The sequence below is a fragment of the Mytilus edulis genome, chromosome 6 (assembly GCF_963676685.1).
Source record: "Mytilus edulis chromosome 6, xbMytEdul2.2, whole genome shotgun sequence".
NCBI classification, from domain to species: domain Eukaryota; kingdom Metazoa; phylum Mollusca; class Bivalvia; order Mytilida; family Mytilidae; genus Mytilus; species Mytilus edulis.
Window position 1 is genome coordinate 77,379,384 of NC_092349.1, and position 21,487 is coordinate 77,400,870.

The 21,487-nt window shown below is 31.4% G+C and overlaps 1 protein-coding gene across 1 annotated transcript in view; it reads right to left on the reverse strand.

The window, feature by feature from the left end:
• Positions 1–1,669: 1,669 nt before the first annotated feature.
• LOC139528477 (nitric oxide synthase, inducible-like) overlaps positions 1,670–21,487 on the reverse strand; it is a 63,836-nt gene continuing 44,018 nt past the window's right edge. The window contains exons 14-25 of the mRNA XM_071324462.1: positions 21,119–21,347; positions 18,909–19,053; positions 17,592–17,670; positions 16,437–16,642; positions 15,297–15,466; positions 12,539–12,749; positions 10,529–10,610; positions 9,891–10,024; positions 9,040–9,197; positions 7,334–7,525; positions 6,061–6,138; positions 1,670–5,032 (exon numbers count right to left, since the gene is read on the reverse strand). Of these exons, the coding sequence (XP_071180563.1) occupies positions 4,988–5,032; positions 6,061–6,138; positions 7,334–7,525; positions 9,040–9,197; positions 9,891–10,024; positions 10,529–10,610; positions 12,539–12,749; positions 15,297–15,466; positions 16,437–16,642; positions 17,592–17,670; positions 18,909–19,053; positions 21,119–21,347 (1,729 nt within the window). The 3' untranslated portion in view covers positions 1,670–4,987. The remainder of the gene's footprint in view (positions 5,033–6,060; positions 6,139–7,333; positions 7,526–9,039; positions 9,198–9,890; positions 10,025–10,528; positions 10,611–12,538; positions 12,750–15,296; positions 15,467–16,436; positions 16,643–17,591; positions 17,671–18,908; positions 19,054–21,118; positions 21,348–21,487) is intronic.

The window sequence follows — 21,487 nt, forward strand, 5'->3', positions numbered from 1 at the left end:
TATGTATTACGTGCGTGTAGCGTACAGGTATACGCTAGACATACGCTTCAGCTGGATGAAATTTTTTAAGCTGCATAAAAATTTCTTCGTGTTGTAGCATATACCTTTGTATTTCGACGTACTTCAAACTGATGCAACGCGCGTTTAGCGATTGCTTAGCGTTCCTCTGGCGTGCAACTAACGTATACGGACTTTGACAATTTTCTCTGTACGTTTGGTACACGCCGGTCTATACGCCAATGTGTGACTAGCAAAGAAACAATCCCGTATCAAATATATTTCCTCTCTAAATATTTTAAACGGTTTCATCTACACAACTGCCAAGATGTTAATCGTTTACCATAGCCGTACTTATCACAATGTTTTAAAATGTTTGGTCCTAAATGCTCTCAACTGTATACGTGTTTTGCTTTCATAAAGGAATCCCGAATACATTGCCAAATAGTCCGAGATTACTCTGACGTCCATCGGCTGTTTTGCCAGACAAGCTGAGGTCGTGAGACGTCAGAGCTTGACCCATATCAAAAAGTGGATAATTGCTCGTCCAAAATAGATGCACTGCTTCGTCGCTTCTGGTGCCAACTAACGGCCTTTGAATTATATAAATCGGACATCAATTTGTTCATTTTTCATTTATCTCTTTATTTATATAAGCTTCACCTACCTGTCACCCTTTAATTTCTCATAACTAGACAGTTTTTACAGTGACCCATCGATTCAGACATTTTTACTTTTATTTTCAAAGATTATCACGTGACCACGAGAAAAAAGTGATGATTTATGCAAATTACCAATATCTAACACATTTTATAATACACGTCGCTCTATATTCGTTCGGTCGGCGTTCATTTAGAATCTATATTAAAATAATGAGATTTTAAAAGTATGATTATCATAAGATGAATATCCGCCATTTAAATATCGCTTTCCACTATATGTAGATTATGTTCTTTTACTTAATATTTCAAAATTGGGGACTACATGACTGCATCGAGCCTAATCAACTTGAAATAAAGGATACCATATATACAGGTAAATCTACCAAATTAACATCTGAAAATGGACAATGTGAGTTGATGGATAAACGTTACAATCTTCAAGACAAAAATGTTGTTTTCAGATTCCCAAATGTGAATTTTCCATTTCTATGTAATAATATTTCTGCAATGCTTGCTTTAGTGGGGTAAATATTTCCAAGTGGATGATTGCATTTCTTTCAATGACTTACATGAAAGAGAGTTATTGTATATAAGAACACGAATTGTTCAAGGGTTCCCAGTGGTTAAAGACGCCATTTCTTTGAAAGTTTGTCGAACGCCATAACGTTGTTGTTGCCCGTAATGTAAAATATATGTCACATATGACTACAGATATATCCTCTTTTTCGCGATTGTTACATGACTGAAATCGATTTATTACCAAAAATTCACTTTCTTGCATAACATAACGGCGCGCGCATCGGAAGTATGAACCGATTTCACTTCCGACGATGGACTTTTAAATTTTGATTATTTTAGTCGGATAAAAAAGATTTCTTGACAATAGTGCCCTAATAAGAGATTACCGACCGCGCAAAGGCTGTATAGCCAGTCAAGATCGTTAACAACTTTCATTTGTCTAATAAGAGCAGTGATCATTAAAGAAACATTGCAAATATCTAAAAATCACACATATTTCAAAACAACGTTATTTAATGAAAATTTTCAATGTACAATGTTATTACATAACAATATAATAAAATAAATTTAGTAACAGATACAAACGGATTTTAATTCAAATATGAACATAAAATCTTCTAAGAGTTCCTCTTTTTCATTGAGGTAAATGACCTAATACAGTACATGTAAGCAACATAAAAGGCAAGATGTACACAAAATAATCACCACTTATATCATAAAAAAAACCATCACTTTCATACTTTTCAATATATTAAAACTTGCATATATGATTTGTGTGTATTGGTTATTTTTCTTTAAATTTAAACTTTAAATAAACTTTAAATAATCAATTAAGTTATTGGTTGCATATATACATTTTTTTGTAAAACCATGATTTCACTTCCGACGATGGACTTTTAAATTTTGATTCTTTAAGTCGGAGAAAAAAAGAATTTCTTGACAATAGTACCCTTATAAGAGATTATCGACCGCGCAAAGGCTGTATAGCCAGTCAAGATCGTTAACAACTTTCATTTGTCTAATAAGAGCAGTGATCATTAAAGAAACATTGCAAACATTTAAAAATCACACATATTATAAAACAACGTTATTTAATGAAAATTTCAATTTACAATGTTATTACATAACAATATAATAAAATAAATTTAGTAACAGATACATACGGATTTTAATTCAAATATGAACATAAAATCTTCTAAGAGTTCCTCTTTTTCATTGAGGTAAATGACCTAATGAAGTACATGTAAGCAACATAAAAGGCAAGATGTACACAAAATAATCACCACTTATATCACAAAACAAGAGGCTGTCACAACGACAGCAAACCTGATTTATTAACATTTATTTGTGTCCTGGCAATATCACAAGAACCATTACTCCTGAACGGTAAAAGTCAAAATCGTCATTATTGAACTTGATCTCTATTATGTCATCAGTAACAACATATAAAAATTTCAAAAGCTTTGGTTGAATGGTTCATGAGAAAATGCACGGACACGACTGGAAACACCATTTTTCAATCTTTCAAGAACCATAACTCCTAAACGGTAAAAGTCAAAATCGTCATTATTGAACTTGACCTCTATTTTGTCATCAGTAACAACATATTAAAATTTGGGAAGCTTTGGTAGAACAGTTCATGCGTAAATGCACGGACACGACTGGAAACTCCATTTTTCAATCTTTCAAGAACCATAACTCCTGAACGGTAAAAGTCAAAATCTTCATTATTGAACTAGACCTCCATTTTGTCATCCGTAACAACATATAAAAATTTGGGAAGCTTTGGTAGAACAGTTTAGGCGTAAATGCACGGACACGACTGGAAACTCCATTTTTCAATCTTTCAAGAACCATAACTCCTAAACGGTAAACGTTAAAATCGCCTTTATTGAACTTGACCTTCATTTAGTTGTCAGTAATAACATATTAAAATTTTAAAAGCTTTAGTTGAACGGTCCATGAGTTAATGCACGGACAACATTTGATTAACGGCCGTCCGACCGCCCGACCGACCGCCCGGCCGCCCGCCGTACATCACCAAATCAATAACCGACATTTTTGTCACAAAACTCCGGTTAAAAAAACCCATCACTTTCATACTTTTCAATTTATTAAAACTTGCATACATGATTTGTGTGTATTGGTTATTTTTCTTTAAATGTAAACTTTAAATAAACTTTAAATAATCAATTAAGTTATTGGTTGCATATATACATTTTTTTGTAAAACCATGAACTGGATACTCTCATAAACATTGAATATCGCAGGCAATTTGTGCTGTTATTCATATTTCGCGTTAGATGAAACTGAAATAAAAATCTGTTTTAACATAATGTGGGGTTTAAAAACATGCAACAGATAGTTTGAAAAACAATTATTCAAAGGTGATTTTTTTTAAATTTATATTTTACAAATGAAAACACAACTTTATAAGTTCATGCGTATGAAGCGGCCTTTCTGGATTTACCTTCATCAGTAACGCTCAAAGCCGAGAATTGATGAGCGAATTGAGAAACGGACAATTAATGAAAAGTTTGTTAAAAATCATGTCAGTATCGAATTACTGACTCCGTAGTATATTGGACATTTCAAAACTCTGTAAATAATTCAAGGAATGACTGCAACATGACTTTACAAATACAATTACAAGGTGCAACAAAAAATTTCAATTCCAGTGATACTTGATAAAACAAAATCTATATAGATATAATCATGTAAGAAATAAAAGTAATCATATATCAGTCGATAATTTTTCAACATAAAATAAAATCATATGAAGAGAAAAATCAGAGGTCGGTTTGAAGAAAACTTGAGACTAAGATTGATCGTAAGTCATGAACAATTCAGTATTCTTACAACCGATCTTAGTCCTAATTTTTTTTTTAAACCGACTCCAGGTTTATGAATTATAATTGTAATAGTCTATTTTCAAACTACCGACTTTTGACTCCAGAATTTATATTTTTCCAAATGTTACCTACTCTCTGGTAGTAAATCCTGGTATCCGGTCAAGCAAGATCATTTTTAATAAGTAAATTATGACTAAAGAATAAAAAAAAACTCCCCCCCCCCCCCAACTTGCACCGATTACAAAATGGATTTTACTTCTTTTGGTTGTTCGTAATTGAACGAGTACCAGGATGTCCTACCACGAAGTGGGTAACATGTTAAAACAAAATTGTAAAATAGTCAAATATCTGTACTTTGAAAATAGGCAATTGAAAAATTAGTTCCGATGTTGTAGCATAAAAGTACTACACGTTTATTGAATAATTCTTTCTATGAAGCTTGATTTAATATTTTGTAGCACCAACAACACAACAGAAACAGTCAAATAATGTTTTATCTTCCATATGCGTATAAGTAAACATGTTCATATAATAAACATATATATTGTTAGAATTTTACCAATCTCGTTTTTCAAATATAAATATTCATAAAGAAAAACGATAACAAAATTTTAACAAATATACCAAACTCCAAATACCAAAAGTGAAAGTCTATAAAACGTGACAAAAGTAAACGCTTGACTGTATCAACCATCGGAACGAATACAATATAACTGTCATATATTCCTGGCATGGAACAGACATGTGTCGAAGAGAAATGATAATGATATATAGTTAAAAACAAATACTCAATTGATTCAATTGAATACAATGTTAATGTACAACACTATAACACTATGCTTGAGTATAAAAGTTTAATCTAATAACCGAGATGTTCGTATTTCACTTTATAATCGTCGTAAGGTTTATGTCTCTAATGATTGCTGTTCTTTCTACTTTGCAACTGTCTTAAGTCTACTATGTTTCTTTAAAAAATGACATTCTTGGCGTTCGATTTTGTTTCTAAAAATGAAAACACAGCAAAATGTAATATGTGTAAAAATGTCTTTTGACAATTTTGACTGAATAATACAGGATACACAAAAGGAAGGTGAATGAGAATAGCATAGGTTTCAATAGAAATATGACCGTATGGTTATAATCATTTCCGTTGAATATGTATCAATTTGTTAATCATGTTGTTTGTTTTCTATCAACTGTTAATTGCCTTGAATTAAATATAAGCTGGTGAAGAATTTCGAATTTTATGGAGTTTTGTTTACTCAACAACAGTTACAAAATGTGAAGTCTAAAGGATTTGTTGTAATATGTAGACAATTTCACTGGACAAAACATGCATATATTTTTTTCCCCATTTTGTAACAGTATGGCAAGACGTTCTTTTTAATATTACTGTTATTACAAACTGATTAGACAAGTTATTATATAAGCCGTGGTTCAACCAACAAAAAGTAAGTATCATTTTGATACGTTTGCACATTACTGATATAAGCTAGACATTTGTCGACGTATACTTTCGGAGTTTTGTTTATGAAGAATCATACAACTATATATATATATATATATATATATATATTTTAATACTGCTATACTTTCTTTAAAAAGAAAAAAATACGAGCACGATCCTCGAGTGCAGTTGTGTACGAATCTGTTTTTTTTTCATAGACACTTATAGAAAATGTACCAAAATAATTTAGAAAAATATATCTGTTTGAATGTATAACGGTTTTGCATCTGGTAAATTTGACGGTTTAATTAATTATTACGATTAGGACCTTTTTGATCATAAAGTCACCAACGTTTTTTTGGAAATTTATACATACTTGACTTTCAAAATTATTTGTTTTGATTGTTCCTACATGTAATGAAGATAAATACAAAAATCGCTTCGAACGTACGGAACGTATAACGTCGAATTTCAATTGTAAACCCACACCTAATACATGTAATACTAGAAATTTGTGAAAAGTATTTTTCGATCGGTAACATTGATCAATTAATAATATAACAAATAACATTAAGACATTTACCAGCTCAGCTGTCTTTGTCCTTTCTTTAAGCTTTTTAACGGCTATTCCGAATATATCTTCATGCAGTCTATTTTCATCCTACAATTAAAATCATATGTTTGGTATCATAATACAGACTTCAGTGTCTGTAAGGCAATTAATCAACACAACAAAATGTACAATACTAGTACATGTATGTTCTACAGTCTTAAAAGTGAGTCTATATATTACGTAATACATATTTCCTTTATTGTATGCAGGAGCCTCTGCATAGGTTTTGGCGTAAAGATTCTATTTGAATCGTTAATTGGAAGATAGTCTACAAATTCTCATAAAACAGTAATTTTCTTTTAGATTTTAAAATTAAGATACAAATGCCATGTCGTAGATCTTTACATATCTTTGTAAAATATCACATTGACTTAAACCGAGAGTTGTCGTATTTTACACACCAACTCGTTATTCGATGTATTAAAAAACAGAAGGTATAACGTATTAAAGACGTTAACGCTTAACAACCTAGCTCCTGGCTATATAAGAAACTGTTCTACTCACTTGGAAGTGGGAAAAGATAGACTTCAGCTTTTCCGTTAATATCATTCAACATAAACTCATCAAAAATACTAGAATAAAATTATGTTTTTCGTCTGCATAAGACTAATTAATGACGCTTGAATTCAAAAAGAAAAAAGGCCGATTAAAAACAAAGCTGAAGAGTAAAGGGTGCCCAAAACGGTTTTGTCAGATACAACTAATACATTCTATCCTTGGGTAGAACATTTTTGGTATCTCGATCAATGTATAGTTTTGTACACAGTTAATTAATAATTAAGACCATATCAATAAATGTTCATAAGTGCTGACTTTTGTTGTTCTTTTTATATTATCAATAGGCCAATGAAGTCTTTGATAACGTCTATATCCACTAAATGACTGTAAATTTGTATTGATAAGAACGTGGTCTTAGAGCAGGATTTCTATTTATAACATGAAAATACAATTTAGTCTTTTAAATGGCAGTTAAGATATTGTCGTTAAATAATTTGTCGACAAATAGGTAACGGCCTCTGTATATAATTTTTAAGGAGTAAGTAAGTTGTGTATAATAATAATGCATTTAGTTCAAATTTAATCCGATTATAGAAAACAAATGTTGATCCAATCGCTTAAGGTACATGTCATTTGCTTAGAAATCAATGTCTGTGAATGTAAAAGTTTAATTATAAAACAATTGCTTTGAGTTCTCATTGATGTTTGTTTATATTCACATTAACCCTGCGAAAATAACACTGACCTTCATTTTGTCAATATACTCGTCTACCTGGGACTCTGACTTTTTACCCCATGATTGGATCACACGTCTTAACATCTTCTTTACATCCGATGCCATTTGGATGCTGCCACATATATAAAAATGACCGTTTTCTTTCACAATCATTTTGTATATATCTTTTCCATTTCTTTTAATCAAATCTTGTACGTATGTCTGAAAATATCAAAAAGTTGCAGCCAATGTGAAAATAGTTCCAGAATCATGCACCTTATAAAGGAAAATAATTTCAAGCATCGATAATATCTCCCAGACATTTAGAACGTGATTGATTTATTGTTTTGACGACCCTCAATGTTTATTCGAGGGTTTATTTATTTAACATTAAATTGGGTTCTTGATCTGATGTCAGTGATCTAAACTGTCTTTTTCTTTGAAATTTACAAACTCTTTCATCATTGACATACATGCACATATGCATATACAATATTTCTGTAATATGAATTTAGATCGCATTGTAATCAACTTCTTTACATGTTTTACCTCAACTCCAGTAAATACATATTTTATAACAGCTAAAAGATATTGTCAAAAGTCAGATATTATTCTTATTTTATCTATGTTTTGCTGTCATAAAAAAAGAAAAAAAAGGTATAACTAAAAGACCCAACTCCAAGGTAAATTCAAACGGGGAAGTCAATAATAACCGACAGAATCTAATGTTTTGACTTTATCAACCAACGTGACGAATGAAACAACTGTCATGTTACTGACTTGGTACATACGTTTTTGTCCAAAACAAAATGGAAGGTTGAACCTGATTTCATATCTAGCTAAACCTCCCACTTGTAAGATAATGTTTTTATAGTTATTATGACAACATGTTCAAAATCTACACACCTTTTCATATAACAGGCTAAAGAACAGTTTGTTTATAATAACAGTTTTGACAATCCCGAATTGAATTACACAGCATTTAATGAAACAGAGTCTAGCGAGCTTAAAAAGGAGAACATTGTTTTACGTCTATTCAACAAAAAATGGTTTTATGCCTTCAGACAAATCTTTAATTTAAATCATCTCCTATCGTTTCTATTTCAAATATGTTGTTTTCCGTCCGTTTGATGTGTTTATGCATTTTGATTTTGCCATTTGTTATTATGTGTTTTACAATTTTGAATTTTCTTGGAATTGGTATTTCATTTTTAGTAAATGATACATTTTAAATTGAATTTTAACAATCTTATTCATATTGATTAACTATTATAGTAAAACGCAGATTTTTTTAACTACCGCAGGGACATCACTACTATTCATTATTTTTCTAGATATACAAATGAATGTGATATTGAGGAGAACCTAAACTCTTCCAATATTTTTTTTTACTAAATTCGTGTTACTTTCAGGATTGTTTTAAGATTTGTTCCCTTAACCCAGACCGTATATACATAGTCACTACTGTTTTTTTTTTTTTTACATATATCTTAAAATTCGGTAAATTCGGTTTTTATCTTTTTTCTTTGCTATTTCTTAATACTTGTAAAAAAGCGGGTCTTTCAACTCACCGTGGAAAGAAAAAGAAAAAAATCATTCAAACGAAAAACATGTGTGATACATGACCAACAAAACTAATTTTAGTGTTTTGAATAATAATATTTAAAAAAAAAGTCAATTATATAAGTAGCATCAATTGGGCTTTATAATCTTGTATAGTTCTCATGTAAGCATACCTTTTTGATACCCGGTTCTCGAGAGAATGCAAAAAAGCATTTTGTCAAGATCTTTTCTTTCTCTAATTGACGGATCTCATCTCTATAGATATTGTCTGCAGTAGTGTTATGGCAACCAAAATATAAGTACATTTCTCCAAAACCGTGATTGCGTTTATCTAAAAATATAAACATTTTGATCAGTTATCATTCATAAGCTATGAAAACATGTACTCACTATGAAGCGATTAAAAAAACACCTGAAATTAATCAAGCTGACAGGTCTTAGCTGATAGCAAAGATTAAATTTTGTAGAACCGTTATCGAGGAATGGCGGATTTACAAATGGATTTCGTAAGAAATTACTAAAAAAGACAACAATGAAAATAGCAGGTCACACAACGTCATCCCTGATGAAGAATACTAGCATGTTTGGTGAAATGATGATCAAATAACGCTACTAAAGTACATTTCCATTTCAGATGAACACAAATAATGTGCTTTCTTCCTAGATATGGTTTAGTGGACATTACGATAATTTTATTTGACATAGTATGAGAAATGTCTATATTTACAGGCATGCGGTATGGGCTTTGCTCATTGTTGAAGGCCGTACGGTGACCTATAGTTGTTAATGTCTGTGTCCTTTTGGTCTTTTGTTGATAGTTGTCTCATTGGCAATCATACCACATCTTCTTTTTTATATTTGATCAAATACATTACGATTTTAAAATACGAAATAGTAAAACAAATGTCTCATAGTTTTTTTTTACCATACAAATAAAACAAGTGCAAATATTTCTGGTGTACACAAACAAATAATTTCTGTTTAATATGTGCAATGTTACAGTATATAAATAAATTATAAATACTTCTAGATGTGAGTTCGTGTTCTATATCTGCTTTACGTTGCATCCAAAACCCTCTAAACGGTGCAATTCCTGTACCAGGACCGACCATAATGATCGGCACAGACTGATCATTCGGAAGATGAAACAATGGTGCTCTGAATCAAGAAAAGATTTATAAGAAGCTCTTGATTCGTGGTGGATTTCAAATGCATAAGCATATATCAATGCAATACATATCTAGCGAGAGAAAAAAATACAAATCATTATTCTTTCAACTTGTTCAAGGGGATTAGCATATCATGATTCATTAGAGAACTTCACAATTCAATTTAACAAATATGGTCCGTATTCTACACGGATATGAAAACACTATCATAGATTGTGCCTGTTTATATGAAATATGTATGGATAAAACTTGGTCTTCATGTAACGAACAAATTTCACCTTTACCCCATAAATGTATCTCGTAAAAGTTGCCATCCGTAATCATATTTAAAAAATCGAATTCGGAATTTGTCAAAAAAAAAGTCTTAAAAGTTATGACACATTCGTTATATCTTCATCTATGCTGTTGAAGTTAGTGAACAGTGAAAATAATATGCTAATTGAAATCTTTAACTTTCGGTCTTTAATTTCTGATTTGTCATACATATACGTACTTTCTGACATTACAGTATATTTCTTCTCCAATTTCTAAGTTGTTTAGCCAGTTACTACAAACACCTTGATGTTTAGTGCCATCTGAAAGAGAGAAAAAAGATATCAGAGTAATATTTAAACTCATGAGTCGAAAACAATATAAACGATCGAAAAGAACATAAAACCAAACATAAGAAGAACGTGTGAATAATACACGGATGCCACACTCTCACTATCATTTTCTATGTAAAGTGGATTGTGAAATTGGGATCAAAACTCTAATTTGGCATTCGATTAGATAGATCATATGAGGAATATGTGAAGTAAGTTTCAAGTTGATTTGACCTTAATTCCATCATAAACTACATTGACCTTAAACTTAGACCCAAAGCGGGAAAGACAAATAGACGAACGAACAGACGGACGAAAGAAAGAACGGACACACAGACCGGAAAACATTATGCCCTTTTACTAGCATAGGGCACAAAAAACTAAAAAGTGAGCAACACGAACCACTTAAGGGCATATCCAACAGTTTATTTCTGACGGTGAGAATTTTTCCTTTTAAGATATATAGGCTATTTTTTACCTGCTTAAATCAAATATGTAATAAAAAATATACCTTCATGTACTACTTATTGAGTAAAATGAGGTCGAAATTTCAGATATTTGCACAAAATTCGGATTTGTGGACGTATTTTTCTTCCCGACAGCAATGCATAACTTTTTTGTTTTAAAAGATAAACACAAACTGTTTTTTGTTAAATTATTTATAAGTTCTCTTTTATATAATTATAAAAAAATAAATAAAATAATTTGTTAAGAAATAACTAAAATCTATCAAATGTTCACGAATGTAGAACAAGACGTCTGTTTTTGCCGTATATTTATCATGTTTATCAAAATTTAAAAAATTGCATCATTGACTTTTCCATGAAATTTGATACAAATAATCTTCATACGTAATCAAACCGAATTTCATTTTACAAAAAAGGGTTCCATGAACTCGTTTAAAAGTAAAATCAGTTTTTAAGATATAAATCAGTCGTAAAATGCATGTTTTCTCGATATGTCACAGTTTGAAGTCGCGAAAATATTATTTTACGTTAACAGTCATTACCTCCCCTGTAACTGTAACATATGCCCTTAAATCCCGAAGAGTTATCCCAGATACTTCGAAATGGTCACCAACCCTGCTACACTTGTGTAACCCTTCGTGCTACTCGTGTAAGTACACTCCATTAAATGTTTCTTCATTATATCATAAGCTAATAGAATATTGTATTGGATAAAGTACAGATATGATTCTATAACCATCCGTGTTTTCGTATGCCATTATCGAAGTATGAATATTTTTTTCTTGCGGATTACAAAGGATATGTTCCATATGAAGTGGATACTATCAAATGCTCTTTACACGATTGCGATTTCCCAGAGAGTTACTCACATTAAGATGTTTACCTGCCCTGAGCAGCACTTAAAATGAAACTAGTCGAACAGAAAGCACTTATCCTCCCAGAACAACTGAGTTAACCCTTATTTTCAATGGTCCGTTTGGAGTTTGCAATATTTTCTAATGTCTATGTTGTACAAACGGTAACAGTTTTGTCTATTTAATTATGAATAACCCAAATGTATTTCAACTTACACATATGCTCCAATATTAGGTTAACATTTTATGTACCAACCCTATATGAAATTGTTAATGACTTATTTGAAGACAAGTCACTTTAAAAAACACTCATTAGCATGCAGCAAACCCACACTGTTTCTTACTCACTGGTGTGTTTTTTTTATTTTGCGGTGTGACTTATGCATTTGGAGAGGATACACTGCTGAAACGTGCAGAAACGGATTTTTTTTTTTGCGGAGTCTGCGTTGCGTTATCTTTTATTATTCTGTGTAGTTTGTGTGATGTCTTTCCCTCTTTTTAATGAGCTGTCTGTTTATCGTCTTTTTTTAGTGTTTTGTTTTGCATTATTAAAAACAGAAAGACATCAAAAGTTAATATTTATGGTTTAATTCGTTACCTGGTGTTTGATATTCAAGAACATCAACAGTAACATGAATCTCGCCTGGAGCTGCATCTAATGACGAACTTATACTATAATATCGGGGTAAAAGAAGTGGAAGCTGTGATATGAGGAAGGCTGGTGTCAATTGTATTGAAGAAAATTGTTTCAGAACATCAAGTATCGTTGGTTTTCCATCGTTTTTCCATTCATCAAATATTCTCGTATTCTAAAATTATTTGGTAAATTGACTTGAACTTAGAAATAATAAATTTCCATTTAGATAAGGTATAATTTGCATATTTTTAATTAAGACGATACTTAAATCAATAAACATGGAAAAAACGAAAAAAATAATAGTTACCGATTCTAGTTTTTCACTCGTAGAACCGAATTGCGTTAAAATTGTTATTTTTTAGATACTTAAAATTAAGAATGGAAATGGGGAATGTGTCAAAGAGACACCAACCCGAACAAAGAACAGACAACAGCAGAAGGTCATTAACAGGTCTTCAATGCAGCGTAAAGTGTCCGCACCCGGAAGCGTTCTTCAGCTGGCCCCATAACAAATATATATACTAGTTCAGTGATAATGAACGCCATACTAAACTCCAAATTATACACAAGAAACTAAAATCAAAAATAATACAAGACTAAAAAAGGTCAGAGGCTCCTGACTTGTGACAGGCGCGAAAATGAGGCGGGATTAAACATGTTTATAAGATCTTAACCCTCCCCCTATACCTCTACATGTAGCTATTGTATATGATAAGAAAGTTATATGTAGACAAGTCAAGTCTCTCATATCTATCACATTAGAAAATTAAATGGTTTACAAGTTGTGTAGTTTAGTATTTTTTGTTGTAGTGATATTATCTTAAAATATTAATGTTTAGATCTGTTATCATTCATTAGTTATAAAAAGCACAAATGAGTGTGATAAATTATTTAATAATGTAAATACGAAAGGACAAGGTTCATTTATGGCACAAAATGGCCCTTACTATCAACTTAATCATAAAACACAAAAACGGTCACAATTTGATTTGTAAATGGGTCTATTTCAAAAGTCTCATTACTAAATTCATCAGTTCTTTTCGTACAAGTACATAATTTTCTCCAAAGTAAGCCCATTTTGGACATTTTGTCAAAATATGATGGTTTTGAGCTATTTTCAGACCTAAAAGCTTTAGAAACACATTGGCCGCCACCTACGATCCAATATGTGTTGTGACCATAAGATTCCAATTTTGATACAGAATTTATCAATATAAAAAAAATTTGGATCGTGGATGGTGGCCAAAGTTAATTATACCAAAAACAATTACAATTATGGCCAAAAAATACAAAATTGACCTGAAAATACAAATAATGTTTACTTAAGGGGTCATAGCTTCATAAATTTTAAAGGAAAGTGCCAAAAAATATATTTTTGTCTTAATAGCATTATCACAAGTATTTCTTTGTGAAATTTTAAATTATTTAACCGGATTTTAAAAAACATAATAAACTTAGGGCCAATTTCAACCCTTCGTGAACCTTCTCCTTTTTTCAGGAATTTGCAATTTGGATTTATTTGTGTTCGTGGTAATTACTTTTCGTGGATTGAGGAAATCTTGCATTTTAGTTGACATTTGATATCGTGGTTTTGGTAAAGGTCTGCATATACCTTATAGAAAATATATAAAACGCTTATCAAAACATTGCTTTACCTGTACCGACGAAATCCTTGAGAATTGATAACCCATGAATATAAGAGAATCCCTAGCAGTGTTTTATGAAAACCTTATTTCTTTAAAATGACTCCACTTCCAAACTAGGAAAAACATGTCTTCACTAAAATACAACACCGATCAAAGGTGTTTTTTCTCGGCTTGACTCGACACAACGCCAATTTAGTAATCAATCGGTATGTTATAGAAATAATCAGTTATATGTTGATAGATAGTTATAACTATGAGAGGAAAACAACGGAACACTCACACACTGAACTACATTAAAAACAGATGTCAACATATTAAGAAAAACGACTGTTATAATACATGAATTGGCACATATATTGTAAGAAAATATGATTGGTGTTATTGCTCGCCAAACCTCCCACTTATATGACAATGATAAAAATACCACTAAACGGACATTAATACACATAAACGCAAGAAGAACAAATAATATAAAAGTACAAACCAACATGACCCTTTGGTGGCCTTCGGCTGTTGTCTGCTCTATGGTCGGGTTGTTGTCGCTTTGACACCTTCCCCATATCCTTTCTCAATTTTATGTAAACAAAATTTAAGTATCACAACGGACAGCGCCCATGAATTCACGACAGTACAACAGGACACCATACAAGAAGTATAAACTACGCGTCCCATGATTGTAATTAGATCAACAGCAAACAAGTGGCGTATTTTTGTAACATTTATATTACCACGTGTAAATTTAGAAAATAAAGAAGATTTGTCTTATTTATAGACAAGCACAAGAATATGAAATTGAGATTGTGTTCGTTGATATAAAACCATAAGAGGTTGAATTTGTGAATTTCTGAAATTTCTCTGTCATGAATGATGTTAGTGTATATGTAATATATTGTGCTGTTAATTCAAAGTTCTTTAGTAAGACATTACAAGTAAGCTTTTGAAGATAAAACGATACTGTTGTTTAAGGATTTATTTACTGGGAAAACAAACTGCTGAGAAGAAAGTGTTCCATTCCCTTTTAGTTCGAAACCAACCGCAGCAATCTTAATATCAAGAACTTCAAATTTTCTTACATTTACTAGACGTTTGATTTTGAATTTCTCCTCTGTTTTTACTGCTTGACTTGACAGAATATTGAGTAGTTCCTGTGATGGAGGAGAAGAAATGTCAAGATATCTTGTTAGCATATCTGTCAGAGTACATGGTGGGTATCGACCCCAGTCATTCCATGAATCATGGTTTCCTATAAAAGAAATTTAGACAATGATATTAATAATTGTATATTAAAATTTAGTTTTAACTATTGTATACTAACACGAGCCACAGGACGGATCCCAAATATCGAATAGCGATCACCCTTAGTTTTAAGTGGGGTTCGTGTTACCCAGTCTTTTGCATACTATTGTGTGTCCGTTGGCTTTTTTCATTTTTTGCCATGGCGTATTCAGTTTTTTTCATTTTATTAGTTTGAATGCTCCAACGGTATCTTTCGCCATTCTTTTATGAATGAAATTCAAGTTAAATATTGTATACATAGAAATAGAAATATATTCATATCACTTTCGACAACCGAGGTCTTTTTTTTTTCTTATGTTTGTTTAAAATTGATTTGCATGCTTTCAATAAATTGATTAGATTTAAATATCATTAAATTATTGTTGGATCTGGTATAATACTACACGATAATATAATGTTTTGTATATACTATTGTGACCTTATTATTGTTTGTGGGATTACAATTTTCGTGAATTTCATGGGTAAGGGTTTATCCAAAATTTAGATTATCTTGAGCATTAATGAGGCTCATATGCAGACTTTGAAAAAAAAAACATCAAATCAAATAGTTAGGTAAATGCAATTGTCTCCTCGATCCACAAAAATGGGTACCATAAGAGAGGGTCTCATTGGGGGGTTCCGATCCCGGATCCCGCTTACTGTTTTGTCCGATTCCCGTATCCGCTTACACTATGTATGTAAGCAATTCTCATTTTTTTGTCATTTCCCGGGTCCCGCTAGACCTCATTTCCCGTTTTCCCGACACAATAATTTGACTTTCACGTGACACGCTTACAAAAGATCGGCAATCCCGCGTCACGCTTAGACCTCAATGAGACCCACATAAGAAAAAAATAAATCTGCATTACTATATTTATTTTATAAAAAATGATGCAAAATTCACAAAGGAAATCTTAGATTTGAAATTATATACGAACCATTTCTGTCGAGCCTGGCGTCACCGGATGTATTTCGTTGCAATTGTAAAACTTCGTCAAAATCTGGGGCATCAACCAACCTGTCAATTATACCGCTGACAAGCGCTGGCGCATTGTTTGGAAACAACAATAGATGATCACCAGGACTATAATTCATGCTATCGATGTTGGCACTTATATCTATCTTACCAAGAATCGTCTGTTTACTTCACATGAAAAAGAAGATTTAGTGTACTACATACGGTTTGTGTGCCATATTGCATTTCATAAAATAGGCTATACTTATAAAAAAAAAGAACTTAACAATTGTGAATAGCTTCCAAATTATAAAAATATTTAACGCAGCTTGAAGCACCTTTCTATTTAGTAGTGTTTAGTATGCAAAGGAAATCAATAAAGTTTACACTAGCTAGAATTACTATAAATATAAAATGTTCCAACTAGTAATGTAGGTTTCTCCATTGTTAATTTTTTTTAAATTGTACTGCAACTCCTTATTTAAACTTATTTTATTAATAGAATATATCTTATTTGGCGCAAGCAATTTACAACATGGTAAATATATTGAAACAAAACAACCCTTGTTATATACTTTTTAACGCACTTTTATACTATGTTAGAAAATTATGCAATTATTCAACTCATTTTGGTCGCCGTGATTGACATATAAAGTATTTGTTTGTTAGTTCATTTGTTTCTCTTCAAATAAACACGTCACTGATTTATGGTTAAGCCAAACAGAAATCGTGTCATGTTAGTACAAGTTGGTGGTTCGGCTAATTGCACAATATTAGTTCGACTCATGCATATAGAGAAACTATGAAGGATTTAACGCCAGCTTAAAAAATGCAGATAAAACTTATAATATCCCTGAATTTGCATATATCTAAATTACTTGTTGAAACCTTTAAAAAGTCACTTAAGTGTGTCACATTCAGACTATTTCATATAGCAATACATGCCTTCGGTGATATAATTATCATAATATCCTAGACGCCTTTTACCTATATGTTTTAATATGATTTCACTCCAACATTTTGTTTTCTTAATATAGCTAAAATTTCCCTATCATTGTTATATCAAATGAACATCACTAAATAAAATATAAGAACATTATGCAAATGAAATGGCACATTATAGTGTAATAGTAATTACCTGGAATGTCTTTTCTCTAAGTGAATCCTTTCTGTCAGTCGACATTTGAACACACTCTTCTTGTGTACCTTACAATACTCTTCATAAAAAAGGAAAGATTCATGTCAAAAACACAAACAAAAAACGTACCACAAAGATTTCACCACTGCATAACGCGTGTTACAACATTTCTCAACTCGATACAGTTTAATATTAAATATTTACAATTAAACTGCTGAGAGTAGAGAAATGTTGTAGTACATAAAAAAAAATAGTTGTGGAACCTGAATCTCTAATAATTTTAAACAATATCTAGTCAGTCAAAGTATCTTTTTTTCCTTTTCAAAGATTTGCATAAGTTTTGTTCTGTACATATGACACGCCATCAGACATGTTCGCTTTTTTCAAGACGGTAAAATAGGATCATTACAAGAAATCTAGAAAATTTTACGTCATAATTAAATATCAACGAATTATATGTCGAGAATGAAGTTTTCTCTTTAGATAAGAAATATATTTCTCACACTGATCGGGCAACTTGAAAATAGCATGAAATAAAGAGAAAAACATTATCACCGATACTCTGCTGTCTTAGAATATATCTTAATTGATTCTTAATGAAATTAAAATTTTAATCGTTTTAAAGAAAGAGGGGCAAAAGAAACCAGAGGGACAGCCAGTCAAAGTCATAGATCGAAAATAAATTGACAACGCCATGGCAAAAATATATAAAAAAACCATTTTTTTAATGAAAATTGTAAGGATAATTATTTGCGTTGTTCTTGATGCAAGTTTGAAAAGCACAGTACGGTAATAAAACAGCTAACAATGAAATCGCAATCAGAAATAAATGATGTTAGTTGTGCTGTTTTACGAAAATAGGGTACTAGTTGTATACATATTAGATTACCTCAATAAAACATCGTGATGTAAGAATAAGATAGTGTATGATTGCCAATGAAAGAGAGGTATCCAACATTTAATAGTATCACCTGCATGAAACAATTCAAATTAAAAAAAACTCACAGCCGGATTAAAAGAACAACAATTTACGAAAAACAAATATGACAGAAGTGAACAAAAAACAACAATTGAACTACAGGATCTTGACTTGGAACATGGACATTAAGAATGCAACGGGTTTTTAATTGATTAATTGTGTGAACGATCAACCCAGAGGTGTTAAAAACATAAGAAAATACTCTTGAAATCAGTTGAATAGGTTTGATCTCATCAGTCCGATACAAAGCAGAAAAAACATCTAATATCTTTAAATTTTTAATAATTGTATAAGTTATCTTTTAAGATAATCTAAAATCACCTGAAAAATATACATACCTTCACCAAGTGAAAAACGGTTTTCTATAGGTACTTCTATCACACGGAAAGTTTCCGGCCGCCAGATCGTATCCGACTTTTCGAGTACATCGGATGCATCATTCAACCCTATTTTGTTACCAACATTGAAGAAACCACAAGCCACCTAGGGTAATGAAAAAAGTATCATCTATTATACTACATAACACAATACTAAATAATACTGTATTTGTAATGAATTTGTGGTATTGTTCAAAACAAGATTTTCGTTCGTACATATTCTAAATATATAACATTCCGTCTTTCTAAATCTTAAATTAAAAAAAAAATTAAAAATACACAATTGTTTTGAAGGATGATGAATCAAAATATGCATTTTCGCATACGTTTAATCTCCCGTCAATTTCATCAATCAGAATTAATCAGTAAATGTAAAGGTCATTTGTGAAATTTCTATATTTTAACATTGGTCCCTTCAGCAATTTTTTTAATCTTTTCAATGCTCTTCAACTTCGAACTTTTTTTTTTTGCCTTTTTAACATTCTTTTATTCGATCGTCACTGTTAAAGACGGATTAGCTTTTGGCGTAAACATAAAATTTAAATCCTGGTATCTATGATGAGTTTATTTATTTATAGCCATGGTGCCCCTGGTTTTAGTAGATTTTTTTATACGCTTTGTATTTTCTTCATCTTTTCCATCAAGATTATGAAATAATAAGTTATTCAATCGTTTAATGTGTTGGAGCTTTAGATTTTGCCATTTGATTTGGGACTTTTTGTTTTCACTTTTCCCTGAGTTCAGTATTTTTTCCTTAAAATTACTCAAACAATTAAATTATATCCGTTATCTATGAAAAATTTTAGTTTTGTTTAAATTTCACACAAGTACAAAAAAAATAGATAGTGATTCTGAACTACTTAAAAGTTAACAGCAACTTTTACGGTGGCTTACAACCATTATTTAACATTCTAATATGCCGTGCTTCTTTCGCTTTGTAAACAACGCTGTGATAAAATTCTCGATATATCTATACTTAGCGCAGACTCAAAGATATTCATAATAATGGCTGTTGCAATATACTTCCCACGTAAATCTAGATGTATTGGAACCTATTTGCAGACCCTTTGCTGATTTTATTGTTTTAAAAAAGTGCAATTAAAAAAAGACAAAATAACTGTTATTCTTATTCGGATGCATAATAAAAAGAAGTAATGCACAGGAGCTCGGAGAAATCAACAAAATAAAAATAAAATAAAATTCCGCGAAAGTCTATTCAATTTTTTAGCGCATTTAAGTCATTTCAAAACATGATGTCATACAAATGAAACCGCTAAAGTTGAAAGTTTTCTGTTACGTGAACCATCGAAATTCGTATGATAATATTGTATTAAAACTGATTTTTGAGGTAGGTTTTGTTTTTTTTTCTATTCTATCGCATTATTTGCATTTTTACTAATTTCAGCAAGTCTACATGGTGGCTCCTTAGTTACGAAATGTCAACTTTGGATTTGACGGAAGCTTACGAGAAAATCATCTAAATTAAAAATGGCAAATGTTTGGTTTGAGAATAAGAAGAATTAAACAGTTTTTTTTCTAGTGGTTATTCACGAAATAATCCATGCAATCTACGGATTTGTTAAGATATTTGAGCTTTATCTAACAGGGAGTAAAAAAAATCCGTCACACATACACCAAACCAACCCTCGTTTTAGTATTTTAATGACCGTATTTGTCCTATTAGAATCGAAATAATTCATGGAAGCCATAGATTGTTGGAAATTTACACATGGCCTGGGCCGTGATATTCGTTAATGTTATCCTGAGCGTTAGTATGTTAGTAACCCCGCAACATTATGTATGTATGTGCCTGTCCCAAGTCAGGAGCCTGTAATTCAGTGGTTGATGTTGGTTTATGTGTTACATATTTGTTTTTCGTTCACTTTTTTGTACATAAATAAGGCCGTTAGTTTTCTCGTTTTAATTGTTTTGCATTGTCATTTCGAGGCCTTTTATAGCTGACTATGCGGTATGGGCTTTGCTCATTGTTGAAGGCCGTACGGTGACCAATAGTTGTTCATTTCTGTGTCATTTTGGTCTCTTGTGGAGAGTTGGCAAGCATACCACATCTTCTTTTTTCATATTAACTTTTCCAAAAGTTATTTACAAAATCTTAAATGTATTTGACTAACACAGAACTTGAATGCGTTTGTTCCTTTTGCACTAATTACCTGATAAACCCTTTTGGCCCATGTTTTGAATGCTTCTTCTTGACCGCATAACTCATCTCCTTCTCCAATACTATAAATCCTGGTAGCTCCTAAGCTCTCCATTGTTTTGTCAATCAGTTTACTAAATGCACAAAAATTTGGGTAAGCACTAGACCCAAGTCCGAAGACTGAGAATTTCAAATAATTTAGAGGACTATTTTTGTGGCCGTTTGTGTGCCTCTTATTGCCACTGTAAAAAAAAAGAGTTTCTGTCATGTTATAAATTGTACTAGTGCAAATCAATGATCATGCGATCTTAATTTTGCATTTTAACGGCTGTTTGTTCGCGATGTTTAAATACTCAGAGTCTGTTGCAGCTACTTAACTTTG